The following is a 19,617-nucleotide window of genomic DNA, read 5'->3' on the forward strand; positions in this document are numbered from 1 at the left end:
ACATTACCGTTTTACCAGAATTACCACGATTACCATTCAATCCTTAGGCAACACGGGCAACACTGGAAACACTTTTTTACATTTTTAGTTGATCGTTATTTTTCAAGCTAGAAAGTAAAAAATAATTTAAAAGATGCACGATTCGGCGGTAAGAATTTAAACATACAGCTTTTTCGTCCCATCAGATTTCATTTCCGGTTCGACCTCATACTTAAGTACTTTATTGCACATAAATCTGGTACAAATAGATTATTTCATTTCATATTTTCTTTCCCTAATAGTAGGTATATCGTTACTGTTGGGTGCACACCGTTGTATACCACCCTCACCTCATATACTCTATCGATCGAAAGTTTGTTTTCTAGTGCGCGAATAGAAACAAGTCTAAAATTGAAAATGGTAAAACCGGACTTTCAAATGGTTCTCGAGGCCGAAGAAAACACTCTGATGTACATTTGCTTATATCAAATGGACGATTTGATGGAAAAATTGAAAATTCTCAACTACGAGAGATTGTTGTCGGAAATGAAGATGAAGCCGTTAGGCCGATATTATTTCCTGAAAAGTGTCAATCCCGGTGAACAATTTTTCATGTTCACTTCACTGTGTGCTTGGTTAATACGACAGAGTGGTAGAGCGTTCGAACAGCCGCAAGAGTTCCATGACCCCAGTTTGACGATAGCGAATATCGTCAAAGTATTGCAAGAAATGGTATTCATGTTTAACAAAATAATAAATTTTCTTCTGACGTGACAAGTAAGGCCACTAACGTGGCACTCCCGTTTCTCAATTTTATATCGATCTGTATAGTCTTTTGAATATTTGAATTGTTGTAAGGGGTTGTGGGCAAACAAACCCTATTTTGGATCAGCCGTAGATAAATAAGATAATATTTGAAAAATATTTACAAGATTCATTTTCGATTTTCTTACAACTTGATTTGTGACAATTCATCAGATTATACAATCCTAAAAAGATTTTAATTCATTGGAAATTACAATTGACGATTTCATAGTATAGACCGAGGGAGACGTTTGGGGCTGTTTTCAAAGAAAAGCATCGGATATCCTACGGCTGAATCCTAAAAAAATGGTCTTGAAGGTCTTATCGGATAAGCTGTGGAAGGCCGTTTTCGAAAATAGGCCTTGCAGGTCTTGTCGACTGACTTCTGGGAGACCGTTTTCGAAAATAGGCCTTGTAGGTCTTGTCGACTGACTCCTGGGAGACCGTTTTCGAAAATTGGCCTCGTAGGTCCTGTTGACTAACATCTGAACAGCTATTTTCGAAAATTGGCCTCGTATGTTTTGTTGACTGACTCCTGGGAGGCCGCTTTCGAAAATAGACCTTGTAGGTCTTGTCGACTGATTCCTGTGAGACCGTTTTCGAAAATTGGCCTTGTAGGTCATGTTGACTGACCTCTGGGAAGCTGTTTTCGAAAATTGGCCTCGTAGGTCTAGTAGACTTACTCCTGAGAAGCCGTTTTTGAAAAATGGCCTCTGACGTCCTGCCACCAGACCCCTGGGAGGCCACTTCTGAAAAATGGCCTCCGACGTCCTGCCATCAGACCCTTGGGAGGCCACTTTTGAAAAATGGCCTCCGACGTCCTGTCATCAGACCCCTGGGAGGCCACTTTTGAAAAATGGCCTCCGACGTCCTGCCGGCAGACCCCTGCGAGGCCGCTTTTGAGGCCTGCGGACAAACAAACTCAAAAAATATTTTTTGGACCAGGCCCAGACACATAATAGATAATAGATAATAGAAAATATATATCTGATAGATAATAGATAGATAGATTTTTTTATTTTTTAAAACAAGTAAAAAAAAAAAAAAACATCATTTTACAAGATAGATAGATGGATAGATAGATAGATATATGGATAGATATATAGATAGATAGATAGATAGATAGATAGATACATAGATAGATAGATAGATAGATAGATAGATAGATAGATAGATAGATAGATAGATAAGTAGATAGATAATAGGATAGTTAATCGTAAGATAGGTAATAGTTAGATAGATAGATACATAATACATAAACAGGTAGTAGATAGATTGTATTGATAGTATAATGTTGGGCTGCGGACAAACAAACGCAATTTTTTTTTGAAGACCCGTTTCTCTATCGAGAAACGGGAATTAATGACCAAAAATACCATCTGTGCTTACGAAGGACATATCAACCGATTTTCCAACATCGAAGTTAATGCAAGGTGCTGGTTTCATTTGTTGGTACATTTTAGATTGCCTAGCAACGCAAACAATGAAATTGACAACAAAGTTCCTATCGCCACAAATACAAGACGAGGAAGACGTTGCCGTTGAATACGTAGACAATGAGAATGAAATTATTTTGGAACGGGTTGAGGAAGAACAAAATGCTCTGTTTAGCGATGATAGTGACGATGATGCCGACGAAAATGCTCTGCTGGATTTAAAGGGCAGAACTAATACGAAAGTCACCGGTTTTCCAACGTTTGCCGAAAACAATTTGACTGACATCGAAAATTGGAGGTGAATTTGATTCGTTTTGATTTCCAGATTTGCATGCTAAAGTTTAACAGACGGATAGCAAGACCATTAAATCTATTACGAGAGGTTCACCACTTTGAAACTCGCTTTTTTGAATGTGTAACTACTGCAATTAGTTTTCTTCTAACGTCGATCTTCGATCTATTACTTCAGTTGTTTGAAACTGTTTCTTATAGAAAACTTTTACTTCAATAGCTGTATCATAGATTTTGTTGTAAAAGAGGGCACGAACCAAAGCAAATTGTTCACTATGGTAGTCGTGGCCGATAGCAGATGACCTCGCAGATGACTAACCGTTTCAAAGTGCAAAATGAAAAAAAAAATCAGTGCGAATTTGATCTAAAGTATTTTCAGTTAAAATGAAAAGTTGGAAAGTTGAAAAATGAAAGTTGGAAATGGATGCAAACTCGATGCAGAGTGTAAAAGGAAAATTTACTCCGACTCCGACTCCGACTTCACTATACCCAGCGAGCGATGTATTACATTCGCTATGCCTCCTAGATTACGAAAGGCCAACCAGGTATGTGGAAAATGGACAAACACACAAAGAACTGACCCTCAGCTGGTGTACAGTTCGACTAACTACGACATTTATGTTTAGATTGTTATTCCGATCTCCGTGGGAATTCATCATTCATCACGTTTCACATCGAGCTTCCGATCTCTCTGAGAGATTCGCCTTTCGCATATGATGGTCATCTTATGTACGCTTTAAGAACGGTTCATATTAATTGTCTTTGGTTAAGGTCTCCTTGCGAGATTCACCTTTCTTGAATAGTCAGTTTTACATCTTAAGAATTTAACTTATTTGTTCATAATATAGATCGATGTCAATAACCTCAGTCCCTCCCTTGTTACAAATTAATTCGTGAGTTTGTCTTACCGTCTTTGCATTTCAATAATCATGAAATTCTAGTACCAACCATAAAACATTTTCTCAACCGAAATCATTTTTGTATCGTTCTTTTTCGGTCATTCCTCCACCTTGGAGTGTCCAACTTATTTCTCGTTTCCACTAATTTTGGTTGGAGACTGGACTCACTTTAGAAATGATTGGTTGTAAAGCGGCCTTTTTGATTTTTCGAGCGATTTCGCCGACTCTTTGCAGAAATCTTTGTAGGCTTGAGTTTCAGCATCTAAATCTTCGAAATCACTACATAAAATAGTGCTGATGGAACTTCATATTGATCGACATATATTCGTCTTGAATTCATTTAACAGCACAGCACAGTAAAAGGAAAATTTACGAGTCTAAATCGAGTTCGCACCCACTTCCAATTTTCACTTTATCGGAAAACGCTCTATACACCACCCATTTCCAAAATCACCCTAGAGTATAGGAACCTCGCTCTGTGCGAGACTCCTCGATACCTTTCTGTTGTTAATTTATTGCTGTCAATTTATTACAGGCTTGAGTTTGAAAGGGCATTACCACAACTCAAAGTCGTGGTGAAGTCAGAATCGAGAGATTGGAGAGCCCATTGGGAACAAATGAAAAATTTACAAGAAAATATAAATTCGGTGAGTTGAACTTTCACAGTATGTCTGAGTCGTTGTACGATAATCTATTTCTGCTGTTAAAGAGGGTGATGAGTTTGGACCGGTGTCACCTTTTTATTTTATAAACTGAGAACGGTGTCTTAATCAGTGATATTTAACTGTGATATGACTAGTCAAAATGCTTCTTTCTTTCTTTTATGTTTTTGTTAAACTATATTAATCCTATATGACCTGTGATATCATCATCAAATGAGCGTATTCTATTATTTGTAAAATCTTTATTTTTATTTATCTTGACGTAAAGTAATCTTTCTATTGTAAGAAAAATTTGCTAGATGAGCCCTATTTTGTACTTCACACTAGTGTAAAAAGAAGTGATAATAAAATCTATATTTATAAAAAAAAAAAAAAAAGAAGTGGTAGATCCGTGAATAATTAACATTTTGAAAACGGCCATTGAATCTTTTACTTCTTATGTCTGGTACAACTTCTTCTTCTTTTACTTCGTTTGCTTTAGCACAAATTTTATACGAGGGATGTTGAACTAAAAAACACACTAACCTTATTGAATAGGACTATATCTTCCGGACAGTTTGTCGAATTGACTTTTCATTTAGGCGCTGAGACCCTTTTACTTTCTACCATTCGTGGGATTTCCAGTCTTTCTACCATTCATAGGATTTCCAGTCTTTCTACCATTCATGGGATTTCCAGTCTTTCTACCATTCATGGGATTTCCCGTCTCATCGTCCACACATTGGTGTTCGGTATTGAGGCCGATTTTGTTAGTTTTCCCACAGAAATGCAAGGATAATTGATTCGATCGAACCTCTCTCCTTTCGTTAAACCAATATTTTCCTCGTCTTCCATAGACATCAGAAACCACTCAAAACCAACTGCAACGCCTACAAAACGACATCGTCTTTGCAATGGAAAAAATTGAGATCCGTGAGAAGCACTTGAACAACGATCTGTCTGCTCTGCACTGATCCAACAATACAAAACCGTTTCGGTGGACTACTCGCAAATTCGCAATGCTATCCAGACAAACGATGCGGAGAAAATGGATTTCGATCAACAATTGAAGAAAGTCGAACACAATTTGGAAAATGTAAAAATTCAAATGGAACAACGGGGCAACACCATGTCGGATGGAAGTAAGTCGTGAACATATTTTGATTGGACTGACTGGAGATGGAAATTGTTTTTTTTTCGAAAGGTCCACTGATCAACATCAAAAAGGCCATCGCAAAGATCAAGGAAGAAATTATCGAAATGGAACTGGAAATTGGTGTACTGAAGCATAGTCTCGATCAAGACATAATTAAGCAGAATGCTCTCTACGCCGAATTGGATCCGGTACCGGACTTTGATAGTTAATAATCGACGCTTATCAGTCTCGGATGTGGCGCTCTTTATTTAATAAAAAAAATTATTTTCCATCGAAAATCCAAAATTGATTTTTTTCGTCTAACGTTGCTTGAATCCATACTTTTTCCGTTCGTAGAACAAGTCTGTCTTGGAACTTCCCAGATTGACAATCTTTGGACAACCGTCTCTCTGAAAGTTGTTGTTATAACGTTACACTGACTGTCGCTGGTCAAGGAATTGTGGTCTTCAACACTTACGTCTTTCTCTTGGATGGTACACTCCTTGCAATAGTATGCATCTGACACTCCCGGACCGCCACAAATCACACATCGTCCTTGGTATGAACCTGCGAAAATGATCAATGAATGTATCAAAACTGCCGGATAGTTTCATCCGGGTTTCGGAACGGTGCTGAGGTAATTCGGTAATTCGAAGGAAATCGGTCAGATCGTTTGTGTCGGGAAGAGCCGAAGAAATTTTGAAAAAAGCTCGACCTGAAACACAAAAAACTTTGGTGAGCAACGATCCGACGCGACGCTGAGACAACCTTCTACGTACCTACAATCTCTTCCTTGCAGCAGATGGGGATGTAGAAAACGCTTTCGAAGTACTTCCGCAATGTTTGCAGCGACGAGCGCAACTGATTTTTTGATTTTCTCATGGACCATGTAACGGTCCTCGCACCGAACATTACGGTAAATTACGTTCCACAGCCGGACAATCCAGGAGAGTGTACCGCATTTGGAAGGAATCTTCGGCCGATGGGTTTTCCGTCAACTGTTGGGATGGTGCAATGTGAGTGCTGTCGATTGTAACTAATTTTTCCACTCACATAACTCAACCAATGGCACTGTCGCCAATAAATTTCGACGGTGAAACGATCACTCTCCACCGCAGCATCTCCAATTTGAATGTGCTGATCGCTTCGATTCAGTTCGATGTGAATACCTTGCTGGGGAATTAGCATATTTCTGGTGGCCGCGAATGTTGAATTTCACTAGAATTGTGGTGGATTGGAATAAAAATATCGATTGGACAAAATATCAAAATATTCCTGCGCAAGACTCTTTACCATTTCGTTGACAATTTGCACGCCCACCACATCGGTGATGGTGACAAACATGAGAATATTGGGTTTTAGCGTTTTCCATGTACACCGCAGTCCAATCAATCTATGGTTAAATCTGAAACGAAACGAAACAAAGAGTTCACGTCCATCCGTTTTGCAGACACAAAAACATTCGACTTTGATTGGAATGTTTTCCGATTTCATGCTGAACACAGAAAAGTTTGAAATTTAAACATAGCTAACGCCGACCCGTACGAAACACCTATTCGTATCAAAAGCCTTTAATGTGAAACTCTTCATTTCTCTTACTTCATTTTCTTCTCTGCTGAAAAACTATTCTCCCTTTAAAATCACTTACATTATCCACTCTTTGCCTTGTTATCATATACAACTAAATTGCCGGAGGCAATATAGACAGCCCCGTACGAAGTCAAATTTCATAAATTCCTATTTAAACAGCTATATACCGCTATATTTAACTATATTTCACTATAAATAAACATTTCACAGAGGAATATGCTATTATATAGCTCTATATGCCTGTATATAGCTCAATATAGCTGTATATAGGTATATATAGATGTCCGTATATGGAATCCCTGAAACCCCACACACATAACAAATTATTTCCATGTTAACAGAAACTCTCTAAGTATCATTTTCCCCAAGATATTTCTATTTTACTAAAATCCAATATGGCCGCCGGCAGCCATTTTGTTAGGAGACCGGAAATAGTACCGACGCTTTACATTCGTTAATACCTTTCAAACAAAAAAAAATTCATGAAATTCGGTCAAAATTTACTCGAGATATTGTCAAAATACACCACGTTCACTGTACTTCCGAGTAGCCAGATAAGAGCTCACTCCAAGAGACCTAGCTCACGCTCCGGAGAACATAATTTCATAAATTTTTTTTCCCTGATTGGTACGGTCAATACCTATCTAATAAAGCTAAAACAGACGAAATATGTTCAAATGTGGCCGAACTGCTTGCCGCCCTGTGCCTGTTCCACACCAAGGGGTCTAACTCACGAGTCGGTCATCCGATTTCCATAAACTTTTTTTTTGTCGATCGGTATTGTAAATACCTTTTATTTGACGTATCACTTACAAGTTTAACGTTTAAATGTCCGGAGATATCGTCGAAAAACCGTAAAGCACTTATTGGGCCACAGCTCGGGAGGGGTCGATCAAAAATCACTCATCTTCGAACTTAGCCTGTCTTTTGACATTACCAAACGGGAAAAAAAAGAATTTTCAAAATCGGATGCGTTTTACTCAAGTTATCGTGCAGACAGACGGACAGACGGACAGACGGACAGACGGACATTTTTTTTTTCGCGGATTTGGCATCTCTAGACAACCACAATAGGTTTCCCCTTACTCAGGGAGTCCAATTCGACGTGTTACAAACGTATGCGTAAACCCATAAGACCCCAGTACTTCGTACGGGTCTAAAAAGGCAAATCGGTTCACTGCTGCCGTATGGGGTATGAAAGTCCGTCTGTTTTATCGAATTTACATCGCTTTTCCAGGCTAAACTGCTGTCGAACCGGGTAGTGTTGCGTGGCGAAGGCACCTTTGTTTCGTCCTAGGGATGCAGTGGCAATGATTTTCTGATTCGGGTAGTTAAGGCCAGAAGCTACAGAAAGGGAAACAAAAATGTTTCATGCAAACGTTTCGCATTAAATTTAACCTTGATACGTAAAAAGGGTGCGGGTGGTACGGGTGTGCGTAATATTCGTAATATTGATATATTCAATAGGTTCCATTCAACTTTTATTGGAATTTTTAGACCCGTACGAAGTACTGGGGTCTTATGGGTTTACGCATACGTTTGTAACACGTCGAATTGGACTCCCTGAGTAAGGGGAAACCTATTGTGGTTGTCTAGAGATGCCAAATCCGCGAAAAAAAAAATGTCCGTCTGTCCGTCTGTCTGCACGATAACTTGAGTAAAACGCATCCGATTTTGAAAATTCTTTTTTTTCCCGTTTGGTAATGTCAAAAGACAGGCTAAGTTCGAAGATGAGTGATTTTTGATCGACCCCTCCCGAGCTGTGGCCCAATAAGTGCTTTACGGTTTTTCGACGATATCTCCGGACATTTAAACGTTAAACTTGTAAGTGATACGTCAAATAAAAGGTATTTACAATACCGATCGACAAAAAAAAAGTTTATGGAAATCGGATGACCGACTCGTGAGTTAGACCCCTTGGTGTGGAACAGGCACAGGGCGGCAAGCAGTTTTTGCTTGTAGGCCACATTTGAACATATTTCGTCTGTTTTAGCTTTATTAGATAGGTATTGACCGTACCAATCAGGGAAAAAAAATTTATGAAATTATGTTCTCCGGAGCGTGAGCTAGGTCTCTTGGAGTGAGCTCTTATCTGGCTACTCGGAAGTACAGTGAACGTGGTGTATTTTGACAATATCTCGAGTAAATTTTGACCGAATTTCATGAATTTTTTTTTGTTTGAAAGGTATTAACGAATGTAAAGCGTCGGTACTATTTCCGGTCTCCTAACAAAATGGCTGCCGGCGGCCATATTGGATTTTAGTAAAATAGAAATATCTTGGGGAAAATGATACTTAGAGAGTTTCTGTTAACATGGAAATAATTTGTTATGTGTGTGGGGTTTCAGGGATTCCATATACGGACATCTATATATACCTATATACAGCTATATTGAGCTATATACAGGCATATAGAGCTATATAATAGCATATTCCTCTGTGAAATGTTTATTTATAGTGAAATATAGTTAAATATAGCGGTATATAGCTGTTTAAATAGGAATTTATGAAATTTGTCTTCGTACGGGGCTGTCTATATTGCCTCCGGCAAAGAGTGGATAATGTAAGTGATTTTAAAGGGAGAATAGTTTTTCAGCAGAGAAGAAAATGAAGTTAGAGAAATGAAGAGTTTCACATTAAAGGCTTTTGATACGAATAGGTGTTTCGTACGGGTCGGCGTTAGCTATGTTTTTTAATGCGAACTGTAAGTTTCTAAGCGTTCAACACAGGTTCACAAATCCTTTCAAAATCAATCACCTTCAACGATGTAAACTAGTATTAACATTACACCCAATCGAATAAAATTTAAAATAAAAAAAACTTCAACCGTTTTCCTTCGCTATGCTGCTTACACAAAAAATTAACCGCTGCTGTCATAACAAAAAGTCCAAAAAGTCATTAAAATGCAATTTTGACGGCTCAGACGCATTCGTTTTTCCGCGCATATTTTCGTTTTGAACTTATTCGAGTCGCAAACAAACTGACACTAAAGCTCAAATGTAATAGATCTTCGCCAAAATTTTTTTTCTAATATCAGCTTGTTATTTGTGAACCAACATCACAGCTACGACATTTCAAGAATATTCTACGATACTAAAGTTTATCACCTGAAAATAGCAAAGAATGTAAATTACCAGGTATGGTCTAGCGCGCATAGCGTCATCGCGGAGTACATAAATATTTTAAAACTGGACTCAAACGCACTCATTTTCATTTTATTTTGACATAAATTATGAATGCGTCCAAGATAAATCGACCGATTTTAAATAATCGGCCGTGCCTGGTATGTACATTCATTGGGAAATAGAGCGCAAAGAATGAAATGTTGCCGCCATTCTTTGCGATATGGTTCCAGCAATATCCAGCACTGCGTATACATCATTAACCAAGTTCCTTTTCGTAAAACCCATCTTTCTTGTCATCAATAAATGTAACTGAGGTTATGCAGGTTGAGGCAACAGATTTCGGTTGAGCTTACCCCATAGGTAGAGTAAATATGTTGATATGTTGAATGACCATCATGACATCCAACACGTCAAATGGTATATGATTTTACACGTTATTTTGACGTATTGGAAGCATAGGTTCTAAACGTCTTTCGACATATTCATTCTATCTGTGGGGACGCCAGTTACCATTTCGCTGAATGAAATAACTTCAGTCAGGTAAATGTCCTTAAGCAAGGACGTTGGTTCAGAGAGACATAGATCTCCGACATTAGTAATTTTATGACGAAATGTAATAAAAAAGAGATCAGAAAGAAAGAGTAAACTTCACGGGTCTGTTACAAGGCTATACTAAATATCAAATTTATGTTAAATTTAATCCATGCAGAAGTAACCCCTTCAATATTCATATGATCACCGACGATTCACCGATCGTGTTCGTTCGGCCAGTGAAAATCTGTGTTTACAGTTTTTCAAACCTATTGGAAAGTGTGTACATTTTCTTTCAAGGGAAATTAGGTCAAATCGGTTTTCTTTGTTTAGCCGTGACAGATCAAATGTTTTTCTTTGCTTATCGGTTTCATGCCTGCGGCCTCCTGTCATAATGACACATCTAGAGAGCTTAATAAAGCAATGAAAGTAAATAGATAGGTATGGCCAAACGTTCAAATTTGTTCTAGCCGGAGCACATACGGATTTGCATGGCGCCACCTCAAACGAACTCATTTCTAGTGCAAATTTCCACTAGAAATAAGTTCGTTTGAGGTGGCGCCATGCAAATCCGTATGTGCTCCGACTTGTATGGACTGGCCATACTTACTTATCTACTTTCATTGTAATAAAAAACTTTGCACTCGATATCATAAATAACCATTTCGTTACGAGTGGAATTTTTCAGGACTAGTCGTAGGCCAGTACTAACGAGGGGAAGCCGAGATGAAGCCACAACAATATAAACAAAGAAATCAGTCTGCAAGTGTTTCACCAACTGTCATAGACACTAGATCGCGGCCGAAAAAGTAAATATGAAATTCCATTTACGGCTGCTCTTTCCGGCTGACAAAGTTACGGAGTTGCGGAGCACCGAAAATTGATGAAAATGATAACATTAGCCATGATGGCAAAGTCCAAAGTATATAAACACTGAAGGTAATGCAAATTTTAGCTCCGTCATGTTGCACACGCATTGAATTCGTTTGCGTCAAGTTGTATTTAGTGGTGAATTTGACGAATTTAGGGCCGTCATGTTGCACAAGTCTGAGACAACATACGAAAATGAATTCACCTGAAAGTTTGGATTCGTAATTTCTCTTCCAATGTTCCAATGTCGTACAAACTGTCGAATTTCTGTCAAATTTGATCCAAATGGACATAACCTAATCAACATTTGTTTATAATATATATGAAAAATCACGGAGGTTATGTCCATCTGGATCAAGTTGATCTGTCAAAATTGTGGTTTACAGTTACTTGGAACAAACCTATGGATTGCATAAAAATAACACATTCGACGGCTCGCATCTCTGTTCCAATAAAAATGTTATCGGACGAACTCATTTTTTACATGAAGCCACGGCTCATAGCACATCGGCCGGTACCCATTATTTTTTCCTGCAGACTGCATCAAATTTTTGTCGGGGTGTATTTTTTCTCAATTCCATCGATAATTGTACATAAAATATTGTAATCCATTAAGTTGAAAAAGAAAAGACTTTCCTGTAGTGAGTTACTATGCCATAAAATCGGTGCCACATCCATTAACGATAAATGCGATGAGATTTTAAATACTACCATAAATTGGTCAGAGAAGAAAAAAATTATCATTTTACACTTTTACGGCTTTTTGGAAAAAGTTTTTTTTTCTTCGTTGAGTAAAAAAAATGAATCGAGAGATTGATCGAATTTACTTTGTACACATAACCTTTTTTTGAAGTAAGAAAAAGGAAGAAAAAAATGATTTGTGCACCGTACAACTGAAATACGACGTTTTTATTAATCGCAGATCGTCGAAGTGATTTCTTGATTTGTTTGGGTTTTTGTCTATTTCAGTTGTCCGGTGCACAAAACGTGCTCGACAGGAAATGGCAACTTCGGAGTTTTTTTTTCTCTCGCATCGTCTAATAATTAGTCCTTTTACTAAATAACACGCTAATAAAATTTCACAGATTCAGAAATACTTAGCCATAAATGGTGGAAGTGCCATCTAGTCTAGGGGCAACTGAAAACCCTGTGTCCAAAGTGAGGTCTGGAGCATGTTAAAGTGTTTTTCGGTAGAGTTTAGTGTCCTGATGAAGAAAAGTTAGGGTGCCAGGCTGAGTTCCTGGGCAATAACTTTTGGCGGCGACGGCGAAAAAACAAAAAAAAAGTAAAAAAAAAAAAACAAGAAAATCACGAAATCGAAGATTTTATGGAAAAATAAGATTATTCGACCAAGATCAACTTTTTCGGACCACCCTGTACATTCCAATTTCTTGATTCGTGTTCAGAATTTAGAGATTCACATATCTCACTTAATATATGCTCTTAAAACACTTAAAAGAGAAGAAAATGGTCCAAAGTCACCCATTTTCTTCAGTACCTTAAAAATTTCGGCCCATCCTGTATTTTCCACAAACTTTTTGTATTCAGAATTGTTCAGAATTTAAAATTCTACATTTTTCCTGAAGAAACTAATTTTTTATCTTTTTGGGTTCTCGTGATATTCAATGAAAAGCGTGAAAAACACGGATTTTCGGCTTTGAGCCGCCGCCAAAAGTTATTGTCCAGGAACTCAGCCTGGCACCCTAACTTTTCTTCATCAGGACACTAAACTCTAACGAAAAACACTTTAACATGCTCCAGACCTCACTTTGGACACAGGGTTTTCAGTGGCCCCTGCATTAATCGACGTGTACCTCAGTTCTATCGGTTATTATTTTTTATTGGTACTAATTATTTATCGGTAGTATTGAATTAATTTGTCGGTCGTTTTCAATTCCAGGAATGGCGAACAATACTGAAGGAGGTAGGCCGGCGACACTTGAAGAAATCAAACAAGATTATGAGCAATCTTTTGTAAGTTAGTTTTTTTTATAAGCTAAAAAATTAAAACTCAACTGGCACTTTTTAAATGTCCTGCTCCCAAGTAATGTAAATTATAATTTGCACAACGTTTGGCAGGGCCTATTTTCGATAATTTAAATTATCGAAATTATCGAAAAATTCTCGAAATTATCAAAGTTCTCCAAAAGTAAATTTAAGAATTTCGATAATTTTTGGAGAATTTAGAGAATTTTTCGATAATTTCGATAATTTAAATTATCGAAAATAGTCCCTGACGTTTGGTGTCATTTGGTTGTACATCTAATGTACAAATTACTAATTGCCACTTATGTCCTTCGGTATGTGTACATCTTATGTACAAATTACGGATCACATTGTTTGTACTGTGGAATATGTACATCTAATGTACAAATTACCGATTGCCACGTATCTGCGTCGGTATGTGTACATCTTATGTTCGCGGCTGTGTTTGTGCTTCGGTGTGTGTACATCTTATGAACATATCACCGGGTACAATCTTTGAGTTAAGGTATGTGTACATCTAATGTACAAAATGTCGACTACAGCTTTAGAGCTTCGAAAAGCTTACACAAATGTAAAGTGTTTTTCCGCGATTTTCTTCTAGCTTTTAAAGTATTCATCAGAATGTTAGTTTTTTTTTTTTAAATAAAAATTTAACATTGACCCGAGCGAGATTTAAACCATCAACCTCTGGATTAAGAGCTAAGTTCGACAGAGAGTTGTACAGTCCGTAACACCTCAAAAGTCTCGTAACTTATGAATTTCTCGTTTTCAATAAATTCCACACATTTTACACATTCCACACAGTTCACACTCTGTATCAGCATGATCCGCTGTGGTTGCCAAGTTTGTATATTATTAGAAGGTGGCGCCAACAGCCTTGTTCTTGGGGGCATTAAATAAATTGCCGCTACTGTATTGTATTTCAAATTTGGCGAATTATTTTTAAGAAATTAGTTGATTTATCGTTGTCCACTTAAACTACATTTAATGACCATTTAAAGAACTCTGATTGTAGTCTTAAACTGGGCTCAACATTAGTTTGCAATAATTTCTTGGATTAAGAGTTTCTCGTTCCACACGTCCCACAGCACCTTCAAAAAAAATAAAAACAAATGGAACCGATACATGGTTATTGTCGTTAATGTATCTGCTTTGAAAACGCTGTGGGACGTGTGGAACAAACAAAACTGTTAATCCACACAGAATATATATGCAATCTTATTTTGAGGCCAGTTTGATGAAGAATAAGTGTAGATCCGTTTCAGGACCAGTTATAAAGTGTAGTTAGTGGACCACATCAATTGAACATGAACCAGATATTTAGTTGATTTTTTTTTTATTCAGATGGCCGACATCGAGGAGTTGGAACGATTAACAAATGCAGTTGATATAAACAGAAACGTAATTAAAAACCCTTGCAGGGTAAATTAAAATGATCGATAGTGAAGCAACTTAATACAACTGTTTCAGAATCGCTCATTTTAATTTGCTTCCACATTAATTAGCCGTTGTAGTGATTTTTTTGTATTTTTGAAGTGAAAGTAGGTGGTCCTTAGATCACAGAGGCCTCCCAGCTTTTTCCTGTTTTGACATCTAACATGTCTTTAGAACTAAAAGCTTAAAAATAGGTCGCAGAATGATATAAGTTTTTTACGTATAAATTGAGTGAAACTTATACGACCTAGAATATAATCCATACGAGTTCAACGAGCTATCACACGTTACTGCAGCTTTAAAATTGGCCGAGGGGGAGAAGTCAAATAATCTCTGCGTAAATATTAATTGCGATTTTATATTCGCACAACTTCTGCAAATTGAGTCGCGAGTATAATATACGGGAAGCAGTCATAGATTGGACTATTTTTCTCTATGTGAAGTTTTTGGATTTTTCTTTCTATTGGTGAGCACAACCATTTCGTTCGGAAATCCTTCCCACTGAGCTTGTCGAAACAGTAGAATTTCAGCTCGAGCCAATTCTTCTTGTTCCGACTGTAGCCAGGTTAGCACGTTGAAGGAGTCTCACCAAATTACTCGACTTTGTGTTCAATCCATCTCGAATACTTTGAGAGAATATTATGTAATGTATGTGTATATTTTCGGCAGGACGAAATCGCGCAGATGGTGGTGGTAGCAAAAGTGGAGAAGGCAACTATGGTGGAGTCGAAGCAAAAAGCGGACTATTTTAATAAGCTCTTAGTTGACGGCAACGCGTACCACACTGATTTGATGGTGAGTACTTTCTCCATCTCCCTCTACCTCTCCCTATCGTTCTCCCTCTCATCTCTCTATCTTTCTACCTCTTCATCTCCCTCTACCTATGTCTCTCCCTCTTACTCTCCATATCATCGTCCATCTAACTGTCCCTCTAGCTCTCGCTATCCCTTTCGTTCTCCTTCTACCTCTCACTCTCCCTATTTCTCTCACGTTCCATCTCCCTATTTCTCTCACGTTCCATCTCCCTATTTCTCTCACGTTCCATCTCCCTATCTATCTACCTAATCCTCTCACTTTCCATCTACCTATCTCTCTCACTCTTCCTCTCTCTATCTTACTCTTCCTCTACCTCTCCCTATCTCTATCACTCTCCCTTTTCATCTAGCTTTCGCTTTCCCAATAGTTCTCAATTTCCATCTATCTCTCCTTCTTCCTATCTCTTTCCATATTCCTCTCCCTCTCACTCTCACTCTCTTCATAATAATCTCATTTTCCATCTCCATATCTCTCTCACTCTTCCTATATCTATCTCTCTCACTTTCCCTCTAACTTTCTGTCTTACTATCCCTCTCCATCTAGCTATCGCTCTCGCTCTCCCAATAGTTCTCCCTTTCTATCTCTTCCTCTGCCTATCTCATTCACTCTCACTCTCTCACTCCAACTTAAACTCCCTTTCCATCTGTTTCTCCGTCTCAATCTTTATTACTATGTTACACACACACTCACTTCTTATCTCTATCCACAACAGGCTGCCGGAAATGAAGTCCGAGGTTTGGCAGAGTGGGAGAAGGCGCAAGAGAAAACCCGGCAGGAACTACAACGATTGTACGATGAATATCGCCAGAAAGAAAATATATCCAAAATACATTACAACGAAGCTGTGACTGTAAGTACACCTCATCCTTCACACACACACTAACACATACACTCGCACGTACACCTTCACTTAATAACCTGACCCTGCCTTTACACACTTTCTTTCAGAAAATCCAGGCATTAATAACTAAGCATGCGGAGGCCACTATGGAATACGGAAAATATTTTAATGCGGTTTAAACTCTTGAAAATAAAAAATGCACATTGAAACAACGATAATTTACTGCATCTGACGGTTCATCTCATGTCTCATGTCAACGATGCCAACATACCTCCGCGTTCAACTTGTTCCCATCATTTTTCGGATAACACTGCGTGCAACTACAACAAACTGTCAACCCACCAAATGTGAATCTGTATCATCTCTGTGTTAGGTGTAGTGTAGTTACGCAAAACTAAAACGCCGATTGCAGACTTTATTTCTGAAAAGCAGTGGTTTTTCGAATCAAATAGCAAAAATGACGGCTTTTGAAGGTAATTCAAGTAAAGACCTTCTCAAAATGTTGGTAAAATTTGTTCCAAAACTTTTCTCTAGAATTTGGTGTCCTGCCTGAAATTGTAAAGGCTGTCGATGAAATGGAATGGACGTAAGTCTTCCAATTTCTTGTATACAAATTCGCCGAACCTTATTTTCCTATAATATTTCCATAGACTTCCTACCGACGTGCAAGCAGAAGCTATTCCATTAATTCTAGGCGGTGGCGATGTGTTGATGGCTGCTGAAACCGGCAGTGGAAAGACTGTAATTTATCTCTAAAACACTAGAAACTTAGTGACCGATTCAATCTTAAATTATGATCTTCAGGGAGCATTCTGTTTATCGATTCTTCAAATTGTGTGGGAAACACTCAAAGATTTGGCAGATGGTAAGGGAGCGAAAGGTGCCGTGTCGGCGGCAATACCTTCGTGGACAATGTCAATTTTTGACCGTGGCAATGCATTAGCTGTCACGCCTGATGGTCTGAGATGCCAGTCCCGGGAATTTAAAGAGTGGCATGGATGTCGCAGTACTACTGGTGTAAAAGGTTGAATTGAATTAAAATGCATTCTTCAGCTAATCATATTAACGTATCTTGCGCTTACCAGGCACAGGAAAGTACTACTTTGAGGCTATCGTTACTGACGAGGGTCTCTGCCGTGTCGGTTGGTCCACTGACCAGGTCAATCTTGACTTAGGTACAGATAAGTTCAGTTTCGGTTTCGGCGGAACTGGTAGAAAGTCGCATAACAAGCAATTCGATCCGTACGGTGAGGAGTTCGGAATGCATGATGTCATCGGCTGTTGCCTTGATCTTCAGAACTATGAAGTTCGATTCACGAAAAATGACAAAGATCTGGGCGTTGCATTTTCCATACCAAATAATCTACGAAACTCAACGTTCTATATCCGGCGGTTGTACTCAAAAACGCCGAGATGCAATTCAACTTTGGTGCCACCGATTTCAAGCATAACAATTGAACAGTCCCACTGATAACTGGCAGAGTGTTTTTTTTTTGTACATATAATTCAGCTATCCAATACAATGTTCGTTCATCTACATAAGTGTATTACTCAACTCATTAATTCAACATTAGAAAGTGGAATTATTGAAAGAAATTGTGCATAGCGATAAGGCGGCCGTGCTGTGTATGTGAGAGCTAGCTATATGAGCTGTTTAAGTTGGTAGGTACAGTAAGTAGATTCTGTAGATAGAATGCGTTTTTTGTACAGAATTGATTGTTACAATTAAATTAGGTCGTTTCGGAGCGACAATCTTCAGTCAATCCAGTTAACAAGAATGTCACGACCCATTCGTCCGGCATTGCAAACCCAATCTCGTTCAGCGTATGAGCTGTTGAAATTATCTCGCTCACGTAATGTTCCATTGATTTGCAATTCTCCAACTTGATACCAACAATCTTTCGCATCAGGCCAATACGCCATGTCATTGTCTTCGAATGTTTTCTTCAATTTGTCCCAAACATCTTTTGCCGTTTTCGCTTTGAGCACATGCACGTAATTTTCCTTTCCGATGCTCAGATTCAATGTTGTCTTTGCTTTGGATAATTTTTCTGCATCTCTCTCAGATCCATCGAGACATTTCTGCAGCCCTTCATGCTCGAAATAATTTTCCATCGCCCACGTTGAATAATTTTCACGCCCCTTCAGCTTTTCGATCCAAGAAAGTATGTTATTTCCACCCATTCTTGAAATAACGATTCAATGTTTTCCACACAGTAAAACTTGGTTACGCACACAGCTTCGTCCCTCAGAAGAGTTTTCTTTGGGTTCCCCACACAGAAGAGTTTTCTTTCGCACACAGCTTACTCACACAGAGTAAATGATCCCAATCAAACGAATTCAGCTTTCCCCTAGCGATATCTGGGCCGATAATCTGTTAGAATACCAGAGTTTCTGAGTGGATTTAACAGAAATGATGAAACGTCTTAACGCAGGAAAGTATTTTTCTGTATACGTGAGAGTGTATTGGTGAGCTATGATATGAATCGGTCGGTAGGGAAAGTTAACGGTCGAGAAGGAAATTAACGGTTGGGAAGGAATGCACCAACACACTGTCACTGTTACAGAAAAATATCTTTCAAAATACCCCAATACACACTCGATGTGTGTTTTCGCTTGGGCTTCGCCCGCGCGTGCACACACATCTTGTGTGTATTGGGGTATGTTGAAATATACTATAATTGGAATGAAAATTGTCTTTAACAAGAACACAATGTATACTACGACCAAGTCATAGGCTATTTGGATTGTATAATCCAACAGTTGGTTGTGTTGGTTTCTGGAAAATCTCAAGGCTGTATACTTTGGGGACGTCACGCAGATGCAGACACGCGGGTTACACACCACGTTTCATACAAAAAATTCACCACGCCCCTCCCCAAAGTTTACAGCCTTGGAAAATCTCAGTATCATTCACATTGATTTGATTTGATCATGTTGCCATACAGAAATATTTTAGTTCATTCATAATCAGTTTTCCATACAATAAAGAAGTATTTTTCCTACACCGACTTCTCTTATTCTATCTACGCGATTCTAAATCGAGGAATTTCAAGATGTTATGTAAAAAGTACACAGAAGTCCAAAAGTGCGTTGGATAGGTCTCGGTGCCCTGAGTACGAAACAGGCATCCGTTAGACTGACTTATGTCTGTGGTTTCGCTGCAGTCGGTTTATAAAAAAGTAATTGGAGCGGGACAGTTGATGCATCACATATTTAGGGTGCTGTGAGTTCAAACAA

The 19,617-nt window shown here is 38.4% G+C and overlaps 1 protein-coding gene, 2 long non-coding RNA genes and 1 pseudogene across 3 annotated transcripts; 2 read left to right on the top strand and 2 right to left on the bottom strand.

Annotated features, from left to right (window-relative positions):
- The first annotated feature begins 254 nt into the window (after positions 1–254).
- Positions 255–5,447, top strand: LOC119072907 (intraflagellar transport protein 57 homolog). The gene is given in 6 exon segments (XM_037178228.1): positions 255–711; positions 2,177–2,517; positions 3,945–4,056; positions 4,908–5,009; positions 5,012–5,192; positions 5,255–5,447. Coding segments are annotated over 6 exon segments (1,212 nt in total). The 5' UTR covers positions 255–396; the 3' UTR covers positions 5,416–5,447.
- On the bottom strand, positions 5,433–5,786 carry LOC119072909. Its single transcript, XR_005086954.1, has 2 exons — positions 5,664–5,786; positions 5,433–5,595 (listed from the first exon to the last, which is right to left on the bottom strand). It is a non-coding gene; the product is annotated as an uncharacterized LOC119072909 (long non-coding RNA).
- Positions 5,787–5,811: 25 nt separating this feature from the next.
- On the bottom strand, positions 5,812–6,375 carry LOC119072910. Its single transcript, XR_005086955.1, has 3 exons — positions 6,239–6,375; positions 5,965–6,183; positions 5,812–5,900 (listed from the first exon to the last, which is right to left on the bottom strand). It is a non-coding gene; the product is annotated as an uncharacterized LOC119072910 (long non-coding RNA).
- Positions 6,376–12,929: 6,554 nt separating this feature from the next.
- Positions 12,930–17,901, top strand: LOC119072938 (annotated as a pseudogene).
- Positions 17,902–19,617: the final 1,716 nt, after the last annotated feature.

Source organism: Bradysia coprophila (genome assembly GCF_014529535.1).
Source record: "Bradysia coprophila strain Holo2 chromosome IV unlocalized genomic scaffold, BU_Bcop_v1 contig_84, whole genome shotgun sequence".
In the NCBI taxonomy this organism is placed as follows: Eukaryota; Metazoa; Arthropoda; class Insecta; order Diptera; family Sciaridae; genus Bradysia; species Bradysia coprophila.